The sequence below is a fragment of the Haliaeetus leucocephalus genome, unplaced genomic scaffold, assembly GCF_000737465.1.
Source record: "Haliaeetus leucocephalus isolate CR32 unplaced genomic scaffold, Haliaeetus_leucocephalus-4.0 Scaffold555, whole genome shotgun sequence".
In the NCBI taxonomy this organism is placed as follows: Eukaryota; Metazoa; Chordata; class Aves; order Accipitriformes; family Accipitridae; genus Haliaeetus; species Haliaeetus leucocephalus.
Window position 1 is genome coordinate 6,762,337 of NW_010972991.1, and position 20,439 is coordinate 6,782,775.

Here is a 20,439-nt window from a genome sequence, read left to right on the forward strand (position 1 = left end):
TTAAAGAGTTTTTTTTTTTTTGCGTGAGGTGGGACACCGTGGTGTCTCATTTTTTCATTAGCTTAGTAGTGAAATTGCAGCAGTTTCTGCCTCCTCCGGTGTGCTCGAGCGAGGAAAATGGAGGCTGTGATAGAGAAGGAATGTAGTGCGCTCGGAGGGCTCTTCCAGACCATCATAAGCGACATGAAGGTAAGAGGCTGAAGGCTGCGGGGGGGCCCAGGTGAGAGGAAACCTTCCCCTCCCCACCTGGCCCCGCCAAACTTCGCCCCGTGAGGTGCAGCCGCGTCGCGGGGGGCGGTGGGGGCGGCGCGACCTCCCACCCCACCCCGGGGCCTTGGGCTGCTGCTGCGGGGGGACCCTGCCCCAAATGCCGGGTGCGGGTCCCCCGGCGGTGGAGGCAGCCTGGCGAAGGGGGCCCCACGTACACGCTTCGCCCCCCGTGGTTTGGGGCTTGCGAGTTGCTTCCAGGACATCGCCTCTCCCTCCCTCCCTCCTTCCCCCTTTGCCTCTCCTGCTCAAACACGCAAGCTGTTATCTTGCACCAGGGTCAGCGTTTTCCAAACCTGTCTCTTTTTTTAATCCTTTTTTTTTTTCCCCCTCGTCTTCCACCTTTTTTTTTTTTTTGCTGTTTTGGGCTGTCAGATCGCTAGCAGAATAAATGCAGCGAGACAGGAGCATCGTGTGGAGGAGATGGGCACGGTGCATGTCAGCCGTGGGGTGGGGCTGGAAAGGGCAAATGTAGGGATTTCGGTGCCATGCTGGTGGGCACGATGGAAAAAAAAAAATCTCAGCCTGGAGATGCTCAGAAGTTGATGCGTGCCTGGATTAAAATTGCTGCTCAGTCGGTTATGTGGTATTATTTTCATGCTCGTGGAGGTGGTATTTGCTGCTTTCTGAGGATGAATGCAAAGGTCTCAAGTTGCCGGGTGTCTCCTCTCTACCAGCCACCAGAAATCTCGGGCTGTGCCCACCCCTTCTGCCAAAGCGTCCCTTTGAGAGAGGCGCTCCCCATCTATCCTTGGCAGCCAAGGGCACTTCTGCAGGTTTTTATCTGGGCGAGCGGATGCCTCCTGCCCTTCGCTCGTGGAAATAAATAGCGTAAAAGCGTTGCTGCCTTCTGCCAGTCGTGCCTCCCCCAAACCCCAGGGCTCGGGGTGCCCTGCCTCCAGCGTGCGGCCGTACTGCAGAATACTGCAGTGTTCCCCTGGACAAGGGCAGCTTGTCTTCCTCCCAGGGCCGGCTGGGAAGGATGCAGTTGTCGGGAGATACTGAGGGACATGTCAGATAATGGGGGGGCCACAGGATTTAAAGGCAGCGGCGGTGTGTGCTGTGCTTCTCCCATCCAGGGGCGCGGGATTTCTTTAGGTGTTTTAATCAGTGCAAGGGCTGGTGAGCAGGGAGGGCTGCGGGAGAAAGAGCCACCAAGTAGTGGTGGAGGAGGAGGACGGGGTCTGCTCTAGGAAGGAGCCTGGCAGAGGTGAATGGCTTCTAGTGTATTTTTTGGGGGGTGGAGAAGCTGTTTGCACTAGAAGCTATTTTTTGGCAAGGGTTCATATGCATTTCCCTCTCAACAGATCTTAGGAGACATTTAATTAAAAGCATGGCTTGTCAAGAGGAGGCAGATTGCAGAGAGGAGAGGGTGCGTGTGTGTGTGTATCTGTCAAGACAATGCTGCAGTCCTGGTGGTGGTGTTCCTCGGGCTCTCAGCCCCCTTGTATTTTTAATAATTACGGCACTTTAAAATTCCCCCCCCCAAAAAAAAAAAAAAAGGGCAGGAAACAATCACAAATCCTGGAATCGTTTTAGTGGGCTGTGCAGGGAACACGCAGGAGATGTTCTGTTCCAGATGAAGTGCGGTTTTGGGTTTCATCACGGAGGGACACGGAGTATATTTATTCTCTGCTTCTCTCCATAAGTGATGCATTTGTTTTTTCTTGCTCTTGAGCAAATGGGCCTTTGCTACGTGGATTTATTTTTTTGTTCCTTTACACATTGTTATTTGCATGGGAATGCTGCTCATCAGAAACATGTTGACATGAGCTTATGGAGATGGGCACAGGTGTGAATACTTTTTTCTTAATCCTCCATAGTAGTGGAACCTGTTCTGTGAACTGGCAATTACTGGGGGGGGGGAGTTTTGAAAGGAATTACAGCAGATATTTAGCAGTGTGGTGGTGGTTTAAAAAATCTGCTCATTATTTAGCATGAGTAGCACAAATAATTTTTACCTGTAGTTCAGTTTGATGCAGCTAATGCCATACTGCTGATGAGGTGCACTAGGATTCTTTATGAACTGTGCACAAAGGATCGTGACAATTTCTAAGAAAAAGTAGCTATTTTTTGACAGCTAACCAGAGCCTTTCAACTAATCATATCTTTAGTAGTAAAGTGAAAATTAGTATTTTAAGTGCTCTTTCATGCAGTCAGGTCTGTGTGGGCAGGTTTCTGGCAGAATCTTGGAGACGTTCCGTAGGGGTCTGCCCACACATACCCAAGTGCACTATCTGTGCCTGTTTCTCATCGCAGGCTGTGATCAAGGCCCCACATGCCCTGCAGTGCTGAGGGATTTGCTGCAGCATCTGCCTTTTTTTTAACTAAATAATTCGCAGGTTCTTTTTATCATATGTATTACTCTGCCTTAAACTTCATTGTAAAGATGGTAGGGTTAATCAACAGCATGTTAAAATTACTCTGAAGTCTTGCCAGCGGATGCAGATGGGTGCTGCAGCTGAGGTGATGAAGATACAGTACGCATGGACTGATTTTTCTTTTTCTTCACAGTAACGCTGAACTGTCTCAGGTGTACCTGTTGTTAATTTTGAGCTCCCCTTGATCTTGACAAGGTTACAGAAACTGGAATTACAATCCTGAGTAATGTGATTGTTTCCATTTGTCCCCATACTGTGTTAACTTTGAAACTTAATGAGGGCAATATATGCCGGTGTGACTAACACATCACATTTTTTTGATAGCAAGATTATCTCTTGCTGGGTGAGGTCTCTTGAATTGCTTTTAATATTTTCTCCAGACACTCCAAATTTCTCTCCATCCTCTACCAAAAATAATTTTGTCCTGGTTTCAGGACAGGTTAATACTCAACAAAACAAGCTCCAAAATAATTCAGCGTGAAGCTAAGTGATTTAGAGAGATGATGTTGCTGAGTTAAATATAAGAATGGTTAATAAACATCCCATTTATACAGCACTTTAATGTACATCTGGAACTTCAGTCCCCTGACGAGGGAAGTCCATGTCTTCCATGCAAAACAAGGGTCACATTTGTTAAGTAGTATGTGGTGTGCATGGTGACAGGGTTGTTTGTGGAAAGTCCACAACGGGAATTCGATGGATGCTTTGAGATTTCAGGATCAGATTAAAGAATCATAAAGGTGGGAAAACATCTGCCCATCCCATCCTTAAGTTTTGGTCCATTGTCACAGTCCTGGTGTTTCCTACGATACCTCACTGAGTACGTGGCACTTACAATTTGTTATATGCTTATGCAAGATCTTTTTCAAAGCAATCAAAGTTTATAAAAGCAAAAACAAAATGTGTATGTCCCCTCTGAGTAGTTTTGTGTGCTGCATGCAAATGCTGTGCGGTTTCTCTTTGAACACGGCATACTTTCTGTAGCTCCCTGTGGGAAGGGAGTATTTGATCTGAATGGTTTGTAACTCATTTCTGGCAATTGAGAAATGAGATGCTGTAATGTGCTGTTAATTTCAATATTTCTTGCAAAGCAAATCAGTGCAGGTAATTTTTGGGAGGGCCTGTTGTGGATGGGTTTCAAAAGATCTTGTCTTCTCATGCAGAGCAGATTCTTTTCAATGCTGCTTTTCCTTCTGAGTCTTAATTTTACGTTGCTTTTAGTCGCATTGTTCTCTGCTGTCTCAAAGGAAAAAGGAAAACAAGAGAACACCTCTGACAATGTTGAAATTGGCAGTGTTTGTAGTTCATCACTTGGTTGATGCTGGTTCTTTTGCTTTTTGCATGTTCTTTATTTGTCTTGCCTCTTCTGCCAGCGCGTGTTTTGGCAGGGCAGGGGCTTGCCATATGTGTATGGCACCTGACACCCTTGGGTTGGGCTTGGGGGGGGAGCAAGATGAGTAACAAGCAGTTGGATGAACACAGGTTGTCTGCGACTTCATTTATACCAAGTGGGAGGATTTACTAAATTTTTATGGGTCTGGTGTGGATTACCAATTGGTCTCACTCGTCTCTCTACATGTGAGGGACATGCAGGTATGAGGGGGACTGCAAACATTGTCCTGGCAGTGAACAAAAACAAGGCTCCCAACAGAGGAGTGAAATTTTAGAAAACTTTAAAAATTATTTTAAGTGTGCATGCCTTATTTATAGTCATTTAGCTGAAAACTCAATAAAATCGGCCTTTTGCTTTTGGCAGTAACCTCTACTTTAATACTATAATGGAGGTGAACACTTCCCTTCACTCCATTGCTGCTGCTGGGACTCTTGGACGTGATGGTGGCGCGCCTCTGCTTTCAGCCATGCAAAGCTCTTGGTTAAAGCAGAAGGGAAAGACATGAACATATGGGCATGAGAAACATTTATGTTTTTGCAGCCTCTTATCTTCTGTTGGGAAGTGACTGGTGAGAAGCAGCACTTTAATCGTGCTTTTTGTGGAAGATAGAGCTGGGGGGTGGCCACATCAAGGATTAAGAGCCATTTGTTAAGTAGGCAGGATTTGCTTGCGAGGGATGGCCTCGTGCTATTCACACAAGTAATATAAACTGAGTGGAAAAAAATATTAAACGGAACAAGTAGAAAAGCTGAGACAGTTACTACGGCAAGTACAGCTGCAGGTCCTCTGCATTCGTGTTAATCCAAGGGACAGCCCATGTGTATCAGAGAATCTGACCAAATTTGTTTTCCCTGACAGGTCGTAATACGACAGCTCTTCTGCAGCTGTGCTTTATTTGAAGCTGGGGGTCTCTGTGGAGATTAGGAATCTTCAGCTCAATGATTTTAAGGTCTAGCTTCAATCCAGCTTTTAAGGATGGTAACTATTGTAAGGAAAAACAAAGGTTTCATGTGCAGCAGACAGATACAGGCTTGGAGAGGAAAGGGCATCCCTGTCCTCCCTTTCCCACGCGTGCTATGTTGCACTGGCATGTCCCTTTCAATGATGGTCTTTAGGGCAACTGATCTATTCCAAACCTAGCAAATCGATGTTTCTTCCCCTTCCCCAAAAAGCGTGAAATGAGTTCATTTCCGCTCTATGCAGCTTTTCTTCCCAATTTTTTTTTTTTCCTTAAAGATTTTACCACCAAGGCATTTTGGGCTTAGCTGGCTGCACTGATTTCTTACCCTTGCTGCCTCCCAACAATCTGCTTGCCCAAATGGTTGGTTTGTGTAGGCTGAAATTCCTTGCCTTTTCTAAGCAGCTGCAGTATCTTTCTGTAAACATCTCGGAGGGGGAGGGATTGATGTGCAGCAAAGGCTGAAGGATGGTGCAGGAAGAGAGCCACTGCATGCCTGCTTAAATACTATACTGGGGTTCAAGCAACAGGGCATAGCCAGGAACATACTTGCTCACAAGTAATTTATTGTTTTAGGGACACATTCTTTCTTGATCCGAATACTCTTGTGTGAGCGTTAACAATTTATACAACTGCTGAGCATTTGCTATGTAAGTGTGTACGCAGCTGGCTTATTCTATGACATACCTAGGGCAAGGATTTTTAATGTCTTTTAAGAGTACTCCTTTTGGATCTGGCAGGACGCCGAGAGCTGCATAATAGGGTTTGCGAGGTTGTAAGTGTGGAAGGAGTTGTGCAGTACTGCATGAAACACAATTGACTGAACAAATGTTGGAGGACAAGAAGTCTGTGTAATTACAGGCTTGGTGCTGGTTAATACCTAACAGAGGGCGATATTCGGGAGAGTTTGCTACTTCCTTCCTCAGTTCTGAGTGTGCATGAGCTGTACCAAAATCTTTGATATAAAATACCTAAAAAACCCAATTTTTTTTTTGCTATGTTTTTTCAAAGTACAGAAGTTGCAACAGTTGAGGGAGTATTCCTGTGAATCTGTAAATAGCATCTTCTGCTCAACAGCCTGTGTTTTTTCAGTTTCTGAAAAATATTTTTAAGGTTCATGGTCTACCCAGAGACAGTGTGGTCTTGAAGATAAGCAGAAAGCATTACATGGCAGAGGGCAGAATAGGAATTGTATCTAAAAAGGGCTTTTGGTCTACTTCAGAGCATGCAAAGATGGGTACAGAGAGGTTTGAGTTAGTGCCGTAAAGAGGCTACTCTTCAGAGTAGAGTAGCCTCTTTAGGCTATGTACAGAAATGCTTTTCCCTCTTCAAGTGTATGTTTTCAATTTCAAAATTATGGCTACCTTGATACTGTGAGATGCCGAGCAATGCCCTGTTCACTGGCATCTGTGCTGACCTTTAAGGAGGTTGATTGACTTCTTCCTGCTGGGCTGTGAGATAGCTTGAATGCTGAGATGCTTCGAAGGACTGGAGACAAAATGTCTGGTAGCTTTGTGGTTAAGACCGTAGCAGCTTTCATCTTCAAAGTGCTCTGTGTGTGACTTAGCTCCAAAGAATGGCTCCCATTTTACAGAAGGGCAAGCTATGGCTGCAGGTTCAGTGACTTCTACTCCTTTCCCCTAGGACAAGAAGGAATTGAGTGTGTCTAGAGCATGGAGTTAATGAGAGGATCGTTTTTAAGCTCCTAGTATAATACATGTTTCTATCCACACATACACACCACTTTGTTGTTACTGCTTAAGACATATTGCTGTTCCCCCCCACCGTGATAACCTAGTGTCTGCAGGCAGAAGAGATGACATCTACAAGTGACTGATCAACTTTCAACACAAGTGTCTTGAACTCCTTTTCTGTAACTGAAATTATGGGACATATCAGTTTCTTAGTGGAGAAGTCTGACTGGAGCATCTTGACCACAGGCTGGTAGATCATGAAGAATTTGGCCATCTGTCTTGTGAGGCTGTGTGTGAGCTCTGTATTTTTCACTCTTCCGGTCAACAGCCATAAGCATTGTGCAGTTCATTTTAATTCTAGGATGCTAGCTGGAGTATAAACATCACTTAACTAATTGCCTTGGATATTTTTAAAAAGAACACTTGCAGGAATGAACTTGTGTTGGTGTGCACAATGCTAGCGATGAGTGTGTAACTAGAGACATTTGATTCATGGTACAAAAAGGTTCAGATTTGTTCACGTTTTTCTTCCACATAAACTGCCACCATACTTCTCACCCAACCATGAGATATTTTTTTTTGCCACATAAGTCACACGTGTGCTTTATAGTGTCTCTGAAGCCCTTTGTCTAGTGGCTTAATTTGGGATTTTTTGTTAATAAAGCTTTATTTGTGATGAGATGCCTCCTAACAAAATTGTCCCTGAGCAAACCTCAGGGATGCTCATTGTCTGTGATCAAACTGAGTGTCTAAGTTGGAGCTTGAAAGTGATTCTTTCTCTTCTCATGAGTGAAATGGAGAGAAAGTAGCCTGTGACAAGCGTACCTACGCTTTACTGTCTGGCAAAAGCCAAAGTTCATAAAGCACTAAAAGCTTTGCTACCTGGCTGCTGCCATTTCCCCAGTGAGGTACTTCTGTGGTCAACTCAGATGCTTGTCAGTACTTTGGCAATAGATACTGCCACTTCTTGGGTTCTGGAGATTGTTTTGACTGCTTGTGTGATGGAGATTGTGTTGAGTGAACACTTAGAAGTTAGGGTTTCTCCTTGCTTGGGAAGAAGGGATGAGACCCCAGTGGTGTTGGTGGCATTACCAACACAGGGCTGTTGTCTTGAGGCTGTCCTGTGTAGGCATTAACTTGAAGGACTGCCTCCTGATATTTTAATTATCTTCGTTTTGACCCAGCTGAAATATTGTGGGTTTAGGAAATAGCTGTCAAGTATGCACAGTGGCCACTTAATGATTGAGTGGATGAAAGGCAGTATTGATGAGTCTCTGAGGAGAAATCTGCTATTCAGGCTTGCAAACTTGTTTAGACCTGCAGGGAAGAATGTGGAACTAAATGCTTCCTCTAGAAGACTACTGAATGTCTGGCTTTTTTAATGTAGCATGGGATAAAAGGTCTCTAGAAGCTGTGGCTAGTTGTTTGTTCCCCCCCTGCCCCTTAAGAATAACTTCCTGTGTTTAGAGAGGGAGAGACTGTATGTTTATGCATGATGTATTTTCTCACAGTATGAGTATAACTTTTGTTTGCTAATTACCCAATCTTGGATTTAAACCATGAAGTGACTGCTTTGGAGCCGAGTTTCTTCGTCTTACAAACTATGAAACTAGGCTGTGGATGGTACAGATTTGATGTGGTCCCTATTGACAAAGCAAGGAGGGCCATGAATTGGGTTGTAAGCCAGGATACAATGCAGCAACCAGGGGGGATGAGTTTTCACAGGTCCTTGCTGTACTACAAATTGAAGTCACAACCATGGAGCAACTGGTATCTTCCACTGGGGATGTTTAAATTTGGGCTAGCGCAATGCAGGCTTTATTATAATACAATTTAAAGACTCTAGAGCTCTAACAACAGAATGGTGCCAGACTTAGGTACCCTCCTCGTTTAAATGGTAAGCAAGGTCTGATCAATACCTGTGTTCTTGCTAAGAAGTGCTGCATTTCAGTGCTCAGGGAACTGGGCATTCTTTAGAGTTCTTCAGGTGGTTTGGGAATGTAGAAATAACTGGTATCTATGTGGGGTTTTTCCCCATTAGGGCAATTGCCCTTTTCTGGACTTTCCTGATTGGATTTTAGTCTTGACTTTCTCAAGATACCATGCCATTATCTGTTTTTCTCAATGTCCTCATGCTTTGTTTAGACTGAAAACCAAACAGTTTTGAAAATACTAAACAAGTGGTTCTGTGATGCATAGAAGAAATATCTAGTTGACAGGTTTTTTTTAATAGCGTATGAGATGTCTTCAGTAATGTTTTGTTGCATAATTTGCAATGTTGTGATAACGTATCACCTTGTGAAAGCAAAGCTTGGCATGCCTATTTATACTGTGTGTGCTGATGGAAGCTTGTTTCTAACCCTGCCATTCCCTAAACAAGTAGCAGAAATAATGGAAATAGATGCATGGATACAAGACTTTGATTTTAATTACCCCTGCTGTCTTTCCTGAAGGGTAGTTACAGGTTAAATGATGTCTTAATCTGATCTTTGACATGCTTTTACTTTCACTTGCATGCACTATGATCTCTCAAACCCTGAGTTTGTACCTGTCTCCTCCTCCATTCAGTAATGCGTGCGTTCAGCTCTTGCTGTGAAATTCTGTGAAGTTCATGTCTTTTGCTGTTGATGACTTTTCATCCTGGCACAGCAAGCATTCTGCATGGGTTGAGGGTCCCTTTTGCTGCTGGAGCTAAGTTTGAACTTCCCCTGTGCATGGCAATACCTTTAGCTTAGAAAGACAGAAGGGACTTTGCAGTCAGATAGTCCCTTTCCTTGCCTTGTAGGAGTATTACGCTTTCCTAGAAGACCTCAATATAAACGTGTTACTCTTCCTTAAAGATTTCCAGTGAAAAAAAGCTCCCTGACCTTTCAGAGTTGCCTGTTGACTGGTCTTAGAGTTGGATGGATTATCCAACCTGAAACTTCTCTGCTGGAAGTAAAACTGATTGTTTCTTGTCCTGCACCGCTAGAAAACGGCTGATTGATGACACCAGTCTATGGGATCCTCTTGAAATCATTATTGGGACTTTCTCGATTCAGTTCTGGTTTTGAATTTAAGAAATAGGGTGTAGATATAGAGGATAGATTTAGGTTCACAACCTAGTGAAAGATGTCTCAGCCCATGGCAGGGGGGTTGGACTAGATGATCTTTAAAGGTGCCTTCCAACTCAAACCATTGTATGATTCTGTATGTTTGAAATGAGGTAAACGAAACCAAAGAAGTCATGGTATAGGTGTTGTGTGTACCTCTGTGTCTTCATAAAGAGTGAAGTCTCCCCTGCAGGAAAATTTATGTTTCAGTCTGTTGAAATATTGAGACTATTCTGGTGAATGATTGGGAAGTAGATGCAGCTTAGAAGCCTCCATAGACAGGCTCTTCAATTGTTTATTTTTCAACCTAGAAAGAGGCAAAGCCACCAAGCAGAATTTTTTGGATGGAGTAGAGCAATTGTGAACTTTGTGTAAGATGGTTCATTCTCTGTTCATCTTTGTATTGCAGGAGCTTTTGTGGCTTATTAAAGGACTGGGCAATCCTATTCATGAGTCATGGACTTGGCTAAATCTGTGGATTGCCCAGAGGAATGCATTAGTGTTTGGTAGCGCTTTGTAACTCTTGCAGTTGTGGCTGGCCAAGTGCCCTTTTCCCCAGTTGACTACTGATTCTTTTAGAAAAGAGGAAAAAATTCCAGTGCCAGATGTTAGCTGGGAAGCGAAACTGATTGTCAACCCTTGCGTCTTCCCAGGTGTTGAGACATCTGTGGCCGGAACCCTTTTTTTTCAGGCTGTCATTGTTTTCCTGTCCCCTTCCCCTCCACTTTTTCCTGTTTTTGCCTGTTGAAGGCCCCCTGGAAAAGTGATAGTCTCTATGTGCAAACCCTGCTTGCTTATCCAGGCTGTTCTTTGTGTGTAACATCTGTGACTGTGTGGTGTCTAGCACAATAAAATCTCTTTGCTACTTGGAGGTGATGTAGTGAATGCCGCAGAAATGAGACATTCATAATAATCCTTGTGATTCTGGTATCTAATAAAACTATATAAAAATATCTTTTGTTTTCGGCATAATTTACTTTGGAGGGGTAGGCGGACACATGCAGGAGCAAAGTTACAATTTTTGTTCCAGAGATAGATGTATAGCATTTGGATGTGTTACTAGGATGTGTGTTTGGGACTCAGCTTTTTAGCTGGTCATAGCTGAACAACTACACTGAGGTGGAGAGGTCCTAACTCCTGTAGCCTGTGTAGTGTGTTTTTCCATTTTATTGAAGTCTGCAGATAGTCATTGTTCAGTACTGTTCTGGAAGGCATAAAGTTCTTCCTTTGGTAACTGGTGAGATAAAACCAAGGCACTGCCTGCCTCGTCCCTTTCTCTCCTGCCTCTTTAGGTGGGACTGCCAAAATAAGATTCTGAATTTGCTTTACTGTAGAGCAACTCTCTGTCTCTTTTCCCCTGCCCCAAAAGTTTAGATGGGTTGTTGCTATGGTCAAGGTACCAAACTGTTTCTGCTGCCTTTGTACTCGGTGTCCCAGCAAAAGCTGATAATAGGGCTGAAAAGCCTTTCTGATAAATGAAAGCACTTAAAAGAACGCTGTCAAGGGTTTTTAGAAGATGTGATGCGTCTTGTCTGTGGGAGTTGGGGTGCATGGAAATAAATTATTAAAGGAAGTAAGTGTCTTTTAATGGAAAAAGAAGAATCATAACTTCTTAGCAGAAGGAGTCACAGAACAGTTTTAAACTGTCAAGACTGCTGATATTCAAGTTGTAATCTTAAATACAGCAATCTGGGTGCCTATTCTTGCCATTAGATGTAATCAATAACAATTTCAGTAAATATGATCCTTTGCTGCAAGTCTACCCTTCCTTTATTGAGAAACCGCTGAGTTTCTTGTCTGGGTCTTGTCTTGCTCCTACTGCAGGATTGCTGGCCTGAAAGGAAGGGAAAAACAAACTTCAATAAATCTCTTGTAGAGTTGTGTTTGTAGGGTGGCTGTGCTGGTTCACACACACACACACAAAGTTCTTCATTCCATCCGCGGTTTAAATGCTCCTTCCAAAGCTGCCTGTTAGTGATCATTGCCTGCTCTTCCCGGTGGGCTGACCTTGGCCAGGTGCCCACACAGCCGCTCTCTCACTCCTTCTCAACAGGACAGGGGAGAAGATAAGATGAAAAAGCTCATGGGTTGAGACAAAGCCAAGGAAATTGGTTACCAGTTACTGCCATGAGCAAACCAGACTCAACTGGGGGAGATGAAATTTATTGCCAGTTAAAGTAGATTTGAATGGTGAGGAAGACAGACAAAAATTATAACATCTGCCCACATCCATGGGTCTGGATGTCGGATGGGCTTTCACTGAGTGAAGATGCTTCCCCTCTCCTTCCCGCCCCAGGAGCTGCAGCTATGGAGGATGCCGTCTGGCCAGATGCTGGCGGGTCTGGGTGTTGGTGTCTGGCACTTACAGCTGAGCCTGGTGCTTTTCAAACACTTGTTGTGATGCCTGTCCTGGAGGGAAAGTTGTTTCATGTCCCTAATTGCAGGCTGGCTACATGGGTGATGGGCACGAGGCACCATTTTGTTTTTCAGCCCTGAGGCTGAAAGGTGGTTCCCTGCCTGTGTTCAGCATAGATTAGCTGGAGCTAGGCCCTGCGATCAGGTGACTAATCACCTATAAACTGACTAATTAAGCAATAGGGTAGGATAATGGCATGTTATGGCTTACTGGTGACAGGCCTCGATGGGCGGGTGAGCAGCTGAGGGCCAGGCCCCACTGAGCAGCTTGAGGGGACTTGGCACCGTGGAGCGCTGTGGACTAATGGTGAAACTCCAGTTTCACTGAAGACGTCAAATTTCTTCATCCGATGGTGAAGAAATAATTGGGCACGAAATTATTTTGGGGGAAATAGTTCCTGGATTAAACCATGAACGATTTTCAAGAAAACCATTTAAACAAACCCGCACCGTAACCGATTTCTATTTTAACCTGTGAGGAGCTAAAAAGAGGATTTGTGACCCAGATTCCTGTAGCAGCTCTTCTCCGAGCGGGGCTGGAGGTGGAGGAGGCCTGCTGCTCTCACAGATAATGCCAGGGCCTGAGTAACCCTGACATTTAAAGGGGGGAAAATTGATTTCCTTTATCAGCTGGTTGAAATCGGAAATTGCAGAAGGAGCAGAGGAAGCCATGGGAGAGACAGCATTTAAAAATACTGTGTTGTTACTCTTCGAAAGTGGATTTACGTTCAAAAGCACTTAGACAAAGAAGTCAAATTCCACCTGCTGTTTCTTTTGTGTTTAAATTGAGAAAGAGGTACGTGTCAAATCGAGAATGCACTTCTATGGCTCTTGCAGTGTGTGGTTTCCACCACCGTTAATGTTTCTCTTGACAGCCGCTTTGACAAAAGCAAGAACTATTATTGCAAACATGGAGGTGAGACATGGAGTGACAGCGGGGCTGCCATGGTGAAGGTGGTACGCGAAGAGGTCTTGGAGAAGGAGCTGCTCCCCAGGGTGCTGGAGCCTTGCAGCATTTACAGCACTAGTTTGATTCCTGTGTCATCTCCTTGGCTTGTCCCCACAAGCATCACTAAATGACTTCCTTGCTTCCTAGGTGCTGGAGATGGGATAAAACCCCAGTTATTAGGTCCTGTGGAGTGATAGGCATTGCGCACTTCTGCTGTAGGTAGGAATCAAGGGGATTTTCGTTTCAGAAGGGATGTAGTGGTAAAAGTGTTTTTCGGAAAAGGTCAAAGGGATGGCAGAATTTATGTGCAAGACTTGACTTGTGTGTTACCAAGAGAGAGATGAGCTTGTGGACATGGCTTCAGCAGGGAAAAGTGAAAGCAAATTCTACTGGAACACAGCTAAAATGAACTTCTTAATTTTCAGCTGAGTTTATTAGAGAGAATTCAGAGTTGCAGAGAACAGATCAAGATACAGCAAGCTGAGCAGATAATGCAGGAATTCATGTCACTGGTGCAAAACTACTGAAAGGTTTTCTTTAACTGCTGAACACTTCCCCCTCAAAAAACCCCCACAACAAAACCCACTACCCAAGTTATTAATTCAGTGACTTTTTTTTAAAAATGCTGCATTTTTCTCCTGTTCAAAATGACATCACGTGCTCTTGGCCATTGTAGGAGTGTCCAGGTGAAGTGATTGCATTGATTTCAACCAAACAAATATAGCAAACTATTTAAGTGAGCTGTCACAGCTTATTTTAGTAGGCTTGGCTTGAAGAGAAAAACATTTTTAAAGACAAAGAAGAAATAGTTGTGGAAATGCTTGGTGACTATTCCAATTTTCCTTGCTTTGTGGCCAGGCTGGCCACAAAAAAAAAAAAAAAGAAAGGTGTTTTCTTCCTGAGCTGTGTTTTGATAGGAGTGTCTTAAGCTTCCCTGTGAAGCAGCTAAATGCAAGGCTGGTGTCAATCTCCTGCATGCCATCAGGCATGTTTAGCTGGATAATATACCACCGAGATGGAAACATAATCAGGCTGCTTTGGTATCCTCTGCTTGCCGGCTTGCGTTTTGCTAGAGAATCCAGTAAAGCCTTAGGCCCTGCTGTTAATTGTCAGGGCTTTCAGGGCTTCTGGCATACACATGCATAATGCATATATGGCATGCAGACAAACGTTGAGAGACAGGGCTCAGAGTAGGTGATTTCAGGAAGACTAATAGGTTTAAGGAAATAGCGTATTTTTTTTCCTCTTTCAAATAATTGGCAGGTTTCTTTCATTTTTAAAATGTCTGACAGTTTTTGCTTAGCACAAAGCACTTTATATTCTAGGTTCCGCCACCCAGATAACTGCTGTTTTTTCTTTCCCCTTCTGCATTTCCCACTGGCTCTGTTGTGTGTAGGTATAATGAGATTTTATGAACACCTGTTTTACATTGTGGTTTTGGGGTTTTTTTTGGTGGGTTGTTTTTTTTTTTTTTCTTTAGCAAAAACCCCGCAAGCCTTGCTAAAAAATATGTAGAGTACCAGTAGGCTTCCCAGTGGATATCTGGGAGCTGCCTTGCTGGGATGTACCAAGGAGCTGGAATTTGGCTGTCAAGCTTTTGGGGAAGGGGCTGCCTTTGCCCTGAACAAGATGTGGCCTCTCATGGCAGTGTGGGCGATGGATTTTGTTTACTTAGAAAAAGCAGACCAGTTTATCTGGGTGGATCGAGTTTGCTACAAGCAACTGCACTTGCTTGCAACCTCTTCCAGTCAGAGCTGGGGTAATGTTAGCCTCGAGGATCTGCCTTATCTGGGTTTTATTGTGTCGTTGCTCTGGTAACAGCAATTCTTATACCTTTATTAAAGGAAGGAGGGATATTTTATTTTACTCTCTAGACTCCAATCAAAGGGAGATTTTGAGGTTTCTTTCTACCACGGTTTTTGCTGTTAACAGAAAATGTGCACTTGTTCTGCAGAGAGCAAGTTAACCTTTTTTTGGTCTAAAAATGATGGGGTTTTTTTTAACCATGAAAATCAGTACTTTTTTTTTAACTTTGGAAAATAAAGATCAGAACTTGCAAGAATACGTGTTGTCCATATTCTAAATGAAAGCCTGGGCTTTTAACACAATTTTAAAAATGGGGAAAAAGTTTACAGGAAACCTGAAGTCAAGAAGAATTAAACCTTCTTAAAAACTTTGCTGTGTACACTCAATGCCACGCTGCTTTATCAGCTTCAATTCAGAAATCAGCTCCAAGGTCATTTGGGACTGTTTTGGAAGCAGGCCTTGCAGTTATAGGGCAGTTGTTGGGGAATTTTATTGTATTGTGGCTGCTGTGTTTTTTCTGTGCCTAATTGCTGAGTTACCTTGAGACAGTGTTTGAGGTGGTCTGTTGGTCAACTCAAACTTTTATTGTAAAGGCTTTAAAAAAAATTTTATTTTATTTCTTTCTTTAAAAAGAGGATGGGAACCTGGTAATGACACAGAGAATCCATTTGTAGAGAAGAACAACTTGGATCCTGCCTTTGGTTTTGGGAGCTTCTCTGTATATGTCATTGCAATATCCTAGCACCCCACTTGTAATAGGTTTGGTTTTGCTGTATCCGTCCAAAATAAGGCATTTCTTTTCTCTGCTTCAGTTGAAATCCCTCTTCTTGCCTAGTGTTTCTATGTGGAAAATCTGTAAAGCCTCCTCAGAGGACCTACTGTTTTATCTGGATTCAGAACCAGCTGACATCCCATCTGCTTGGGACTGGTGTCTAAGGATGTGAGAGAGAACTTGCTGCGAAAATATATTTTCGTGTTAATGGATTAGGATTTAGTGAAGTCTTAGTTCTTGCTTTACTTCTAGTTTCATTTGATCTGGAGTATCAAAACCAGAATGTTGAAATTAAGTATTCATTATAGAATGCTCAAATTAAGTATTCATTATTGTGTTTTGTTTTTCTTGCAGGGAAGTTACCCAGTGTGGGAAGATTTTATAAATAAAGCTGGGAAACTGCAGTCTCAGCTTCGGTAAGTTTTGTGCTACACGGTCAAGATCCCTACAATTCCTTGTATGTGCAAACATTAAGATTAAATGCAGCTTCCGCCAGGATAATTTGCTAAGCATGTCCTAGTAAAATTGTGCATATTTCATAGTCAACACCCATGTGTGTTATTTTTCACATACTACTACTCCTGTTTTAATGTATTTAGGTAAATATGTAATCTACCATCAGCTGTACATAAACATAAAATGAGCTAAATTTCATGGCTTCTGATGGAAAATTGGAAAGACAGTTTATTACTGCTTAGTGAACACGCATTTGGAGTTAGCCCTATGTTGTCCTTCTTATTAGTGTAGAATACAGCAGGTTTATATTAGGAGAGGGCTCAAAATATTAAAGAGTCTTTGGCAGTCTTAACAGCACTTCCTCTGCCTTAAAAACGAAGGGAATTCCTGTGCTGGATCATTTATCAGTGATTATTAAAACTTACATTATTAGGGTATGCTTTGCAAATGGCATTCTGGATTACTTAAGTGCAATAGGTATCACACTCAGACCAATTCTGTTATCTCTAGAATTCATTCACTTGTAAAATCTGTTTCTGCTAATATGAATCCAAGCTCCATTTCTTCACAACTCTGCCCTGTGCTCTCCAGAGCATCAGCGTTGTTTTCACAGCAGCAGCAGTGTTAACAGGTATGGTTATTGGCAGTCTACTTTGTGGTTCTGCATTGCGTTTTGAGCTGTTCCTGAAGAAGCTAGGGTTTAAGCTCATTTGCCCTAAACAGCTGGAATATGCTATTCTGCCACGCCATGCCTAAAATATCACACTTTCATGTGGTTTTTCCGTTTCCAGCAATCATGTCACATTGAGTGAGCGTGGAAGAAGCAGAGGAAGTAGAGAAAGAAGAGAAATTGTGAACTTTCCTAGCCCTTTGTACTTTCTAAACACAGGCCTTCTGGGAAGGCATGACGGATAGTTTTGTTTATTTCCCGGTCCTGTGGTGTTGCATTCAATCAGTGTAGTGCTTTTCTAGCTACAGGAACATGCAAGCAGGCAGCTTGAAAGCCTGTGTTTGAGGATTTGCTGTTCATTTCTAGCAAATGTTAGTCTCTTGCCTCTGGTTCATTTCTGTGTGCTCTGATAAAGGAGAGCAGATGTCATCTGAGCTGGAGCCAGGTCTTCCTGGATCTTGTTACTGGAGAAATGGAACTTTGTTATTAGCAATATAATTAATAATTAACAAGATGGTACACGAATAACAGCATGACCCACAAGTTTGGAACATGAAGAACACAAATGTTACAGAAAATCCCAGAAAAGTTTATCTGGTTCCAGTGCTCAATATTGCTAGCTAGCTGTCAGGGTTCTTTTTGCCCTCCCTTTAATCTCCTGGGCATGTGGAGAGTCCTTATGCATTTGGTTGGTCCTCTCAAGCCTGTTTTTTTTTTTTTGTGTTCAAATCTTTTGTGCTGTCAGTAGGCCATTTACTATGCTGCCAGTTATGTCCTCTGTATCTTGTGCATATTTGAAGCAAGACTTGCATAAAATCTGACCTAATTAAGCAGTCCTGTGGTCTTTCTGGCCGAGGATCAGCTTTCCTGCAGGTCTCCTGGGGTTTTTTGAGGGTAGCAAGGAGCTCTTGAAACAAAGTGAGGTTGATGGTCTTACTTCAGGATTTTGCTTGGAGAGGCTGACTGTTACCGTCAGGAGAGGAAATCAGAGTTACTGTTAGAAAAGATGTGCAGAAACAGAACGACTAGCCGGGAGGTAACTGTGGAGAGGGCGCAGTTGCACTTTACCTGTAGAGCCCTGGCCTACTTTCACTTAAATTGGGTCAACCAGACTATAAACCATGAGAAATCTGGTACCCACCTGAGATGTTTAGGGCTCTAGGGCCTGCTTATGTAGAACAAACCTGTCTGGAAAACTGTAACTCATGTTTGCTGTCCACTTGAACAGACGTGTGGTCTGTATGTGCTTTCCAAACCTGGAGGGAGATGGGGCCAGTGGCGCTGACACTTTGGATTGTGGTGTCTCCGAGACTGCTGGTGTACCTCTCAGGAAGGGACATGATTGGAGGAGCACTGGCTCAGAAATGGTTTTCATTTGTTTTGTTTATTTTGGGGGTTGGTTTGTTTTTTTTTTTAACTTGGAAATTATTTTTCTTTTCCCTCTTTTCCATTTGCCCAAGAACTCCAGACCGGTCTGATCTCCAAGAAGTTATTTTCTGTTTCAAGGGATGCTCATGCTCCTCAGATGAGAAATTCAGGGAAGTGTTTGGCCAGGATGCTAAATAAAAGGATGGTCCTGCATGATTATTCTTAAAATATACATGTTCCCTGGAAATAGCAGTGGCTGTAATTTCTACACTAATGGGTGCAGTATAATGTGTGTTAGATTTGTTTTTCATGTTTGACTGCTTAATATTAGTTCATCAGAGGAAATCAGCTAGAAGGGGGATGGCTGTGCTCTTTTGAAATAGCACCTGTCCTGCGCAATTCACAGCACGGAATTAGCGTGGCTGCCTCCAAGTCCATAGTGCTAACACAAAGCGAGGAAGGGATTAAGAAATGAAGGAGGGAAAAGGCTAAATTCAGATATAAAAGAGGATATTTTTTGTGGCCTCTGAAAGTTCACAGTGGTATTCTTTATAAGCCTAAATGTTTTTGGCAATAATTAAATAGGCAGCAATGAGACACTGCTAATGTTTTGTTATCTGTATGCATTTCAGGACTACAGTAGTAGCAGCTGCTGCCTTTTTGGATGCCTTTCAGAAAGTGGCTGACATGGCTACTAATACACGTGGTAAGCAGATGTGTCAATATTGAGTTTAACAGAATGCTGTGTGGTTTATACCATTTGTCGTAATAAAAAAAAAGTCTAACTTGTTACATTGACAAGCAGATCTGTGAGACATCTGTTAGATGGACTTGCGCTTCGAAAAAGCGGCACGTGAAAAAGGAAGTAATCTTTTCTTTACTGAAAAAAATGCTGGAAACCTGTAATTTAAATGTGTCATCAATCATGTGAACACTTCTTAATTACCATTTGAATTATATGTTGATGAATAATATTTTAGAAAGCAAGATTTACTGAAATTTGTATTCACTGATGATTCTGTACCTTAAGTAAATGTAAAAGGCTTGACATTCAGCTGGTATAAATAAGCGTAGGGTTGCTGAAGATAGAGCTGATGCTATGGCCTTTGGGGTCTCCAGATAATGATAGTAGCTTGTACTTGTATCTTTGAGGAAAGTCTTGCTTGTCCTTCCTTTTCTTTAATTTTGACCAGTAATGTCAGACTTAATTTTCCTGGGCTGTGAGCTTCTCTGGGTAACAGTCTAAGCTTGTTGGTGAGTATGGAGGCCAAAAGAGTGCAGCTGGCAATCTTTCCAGGCTGCTGAGTTGGAAGGAAACAAAAGGCTGCTTCTCTCTGATGTTGGATGCCCAGTGACCAGGGCATTGTGTGCAGATGTCCCTGCAGCGGTAGGGCATTCCCCATGGTCACTGTGTCCCTGGGCTCTGTTGCTGAAGAGCAAATCCAAAGTGCATATATCACTGCTGAGTGAGTGGCTTTTGGTCACCTCTAACCTTAGAGGTTTTGTAACGTTTTCTTGAATTCCTAATGTGTCCTTCATATTTGACTTCGAGAGTAAGAAAATAATATTGCTGATGTGAAGAGTGTACATTCCCATTAGCAGTGTGCAAGCTCAGCCAGACTTCTGTTTCCCTCCATTTCTGGCTAACAGGAGTAGTAGCAGCTGATGGAGCAAGTATCAAGTCATAGAATGACAAGAGGGAACACTATTTTTTTTTCCTTTTTAAAACTAATATTTACATTCTGATAAGAAGTTCCTCATTATATGCACACCTTCTGTAAGTTACGGGTAATCTACTCACATAAAATAATAAACACTCCAGAAAGTGGAATAAACTAAGGATGAGACCCAAGGCAGTATTTAACTTTGATTTCTAACATGTCTTTCCTTTGAGCATGCTCTCTTCTATTTCTTCTCCCTCCCCCAAGGGAAAACAAAGTAAACCCTACCAAAATCCTTGAGACTTGTCTTCTGGCTGTGCTGGCAGGCTAATAGAACTTGCATTCAGATACCCCAACAACTGAAATTCTCCTACTCTCAAACAAAAATGGCTTGTGTGGGTTTTTGAAGGGTATTTTGCACTTTCTGCTGTGTTATTTGGACCATGTGCAACAAGTGTCGTGTCTTGTCTCTTACCTCTTCAAACATATCCTTTACAAAAGGAGCTCTGTAAATCCAGGCCTGCCAAATTTGTATAGCTCCTCTGTCTTTCTGTCTT

At 42.9% G+C, this 20,439-nt stretch overlaps 1 protein-coding gene across 3 annotated transcripts in view; it reads left to right on the forward strand.

The window, feature by feature from the left end:
• The first annotated feature begins 23 nt into the window (after positions 1-23).
• Positions 24-20,439, forward strand: part of MTSS1 (metastasis suppressor 1) — a 125,562-nt gene continuing 105,146 nt past the window's right edge. For 2 of the 3 annotated variants that reach the window (XM_010576926.1, XM_010576928.1), the window contains exons 1-3: positions 37-189; positions 16,082-16,143; positions 18,854-18,927. In XM_010576926.1, coding sequence (XP_010575228.1) covers positions 118-189; positions 16,082-16,143; positions 18,854-18,927 — 208 coding nt within the window. In that variant the 5' untranslated portion in view covers positions 37-117. Of the gene's footprint in view, positions 190-16,081; positions 16,144-18,853; positions 18,928-20,439 lie in introns of all 3 variants that reach the window. The other variant, XM_010576927.1, reaches the window with a different exon arrangement.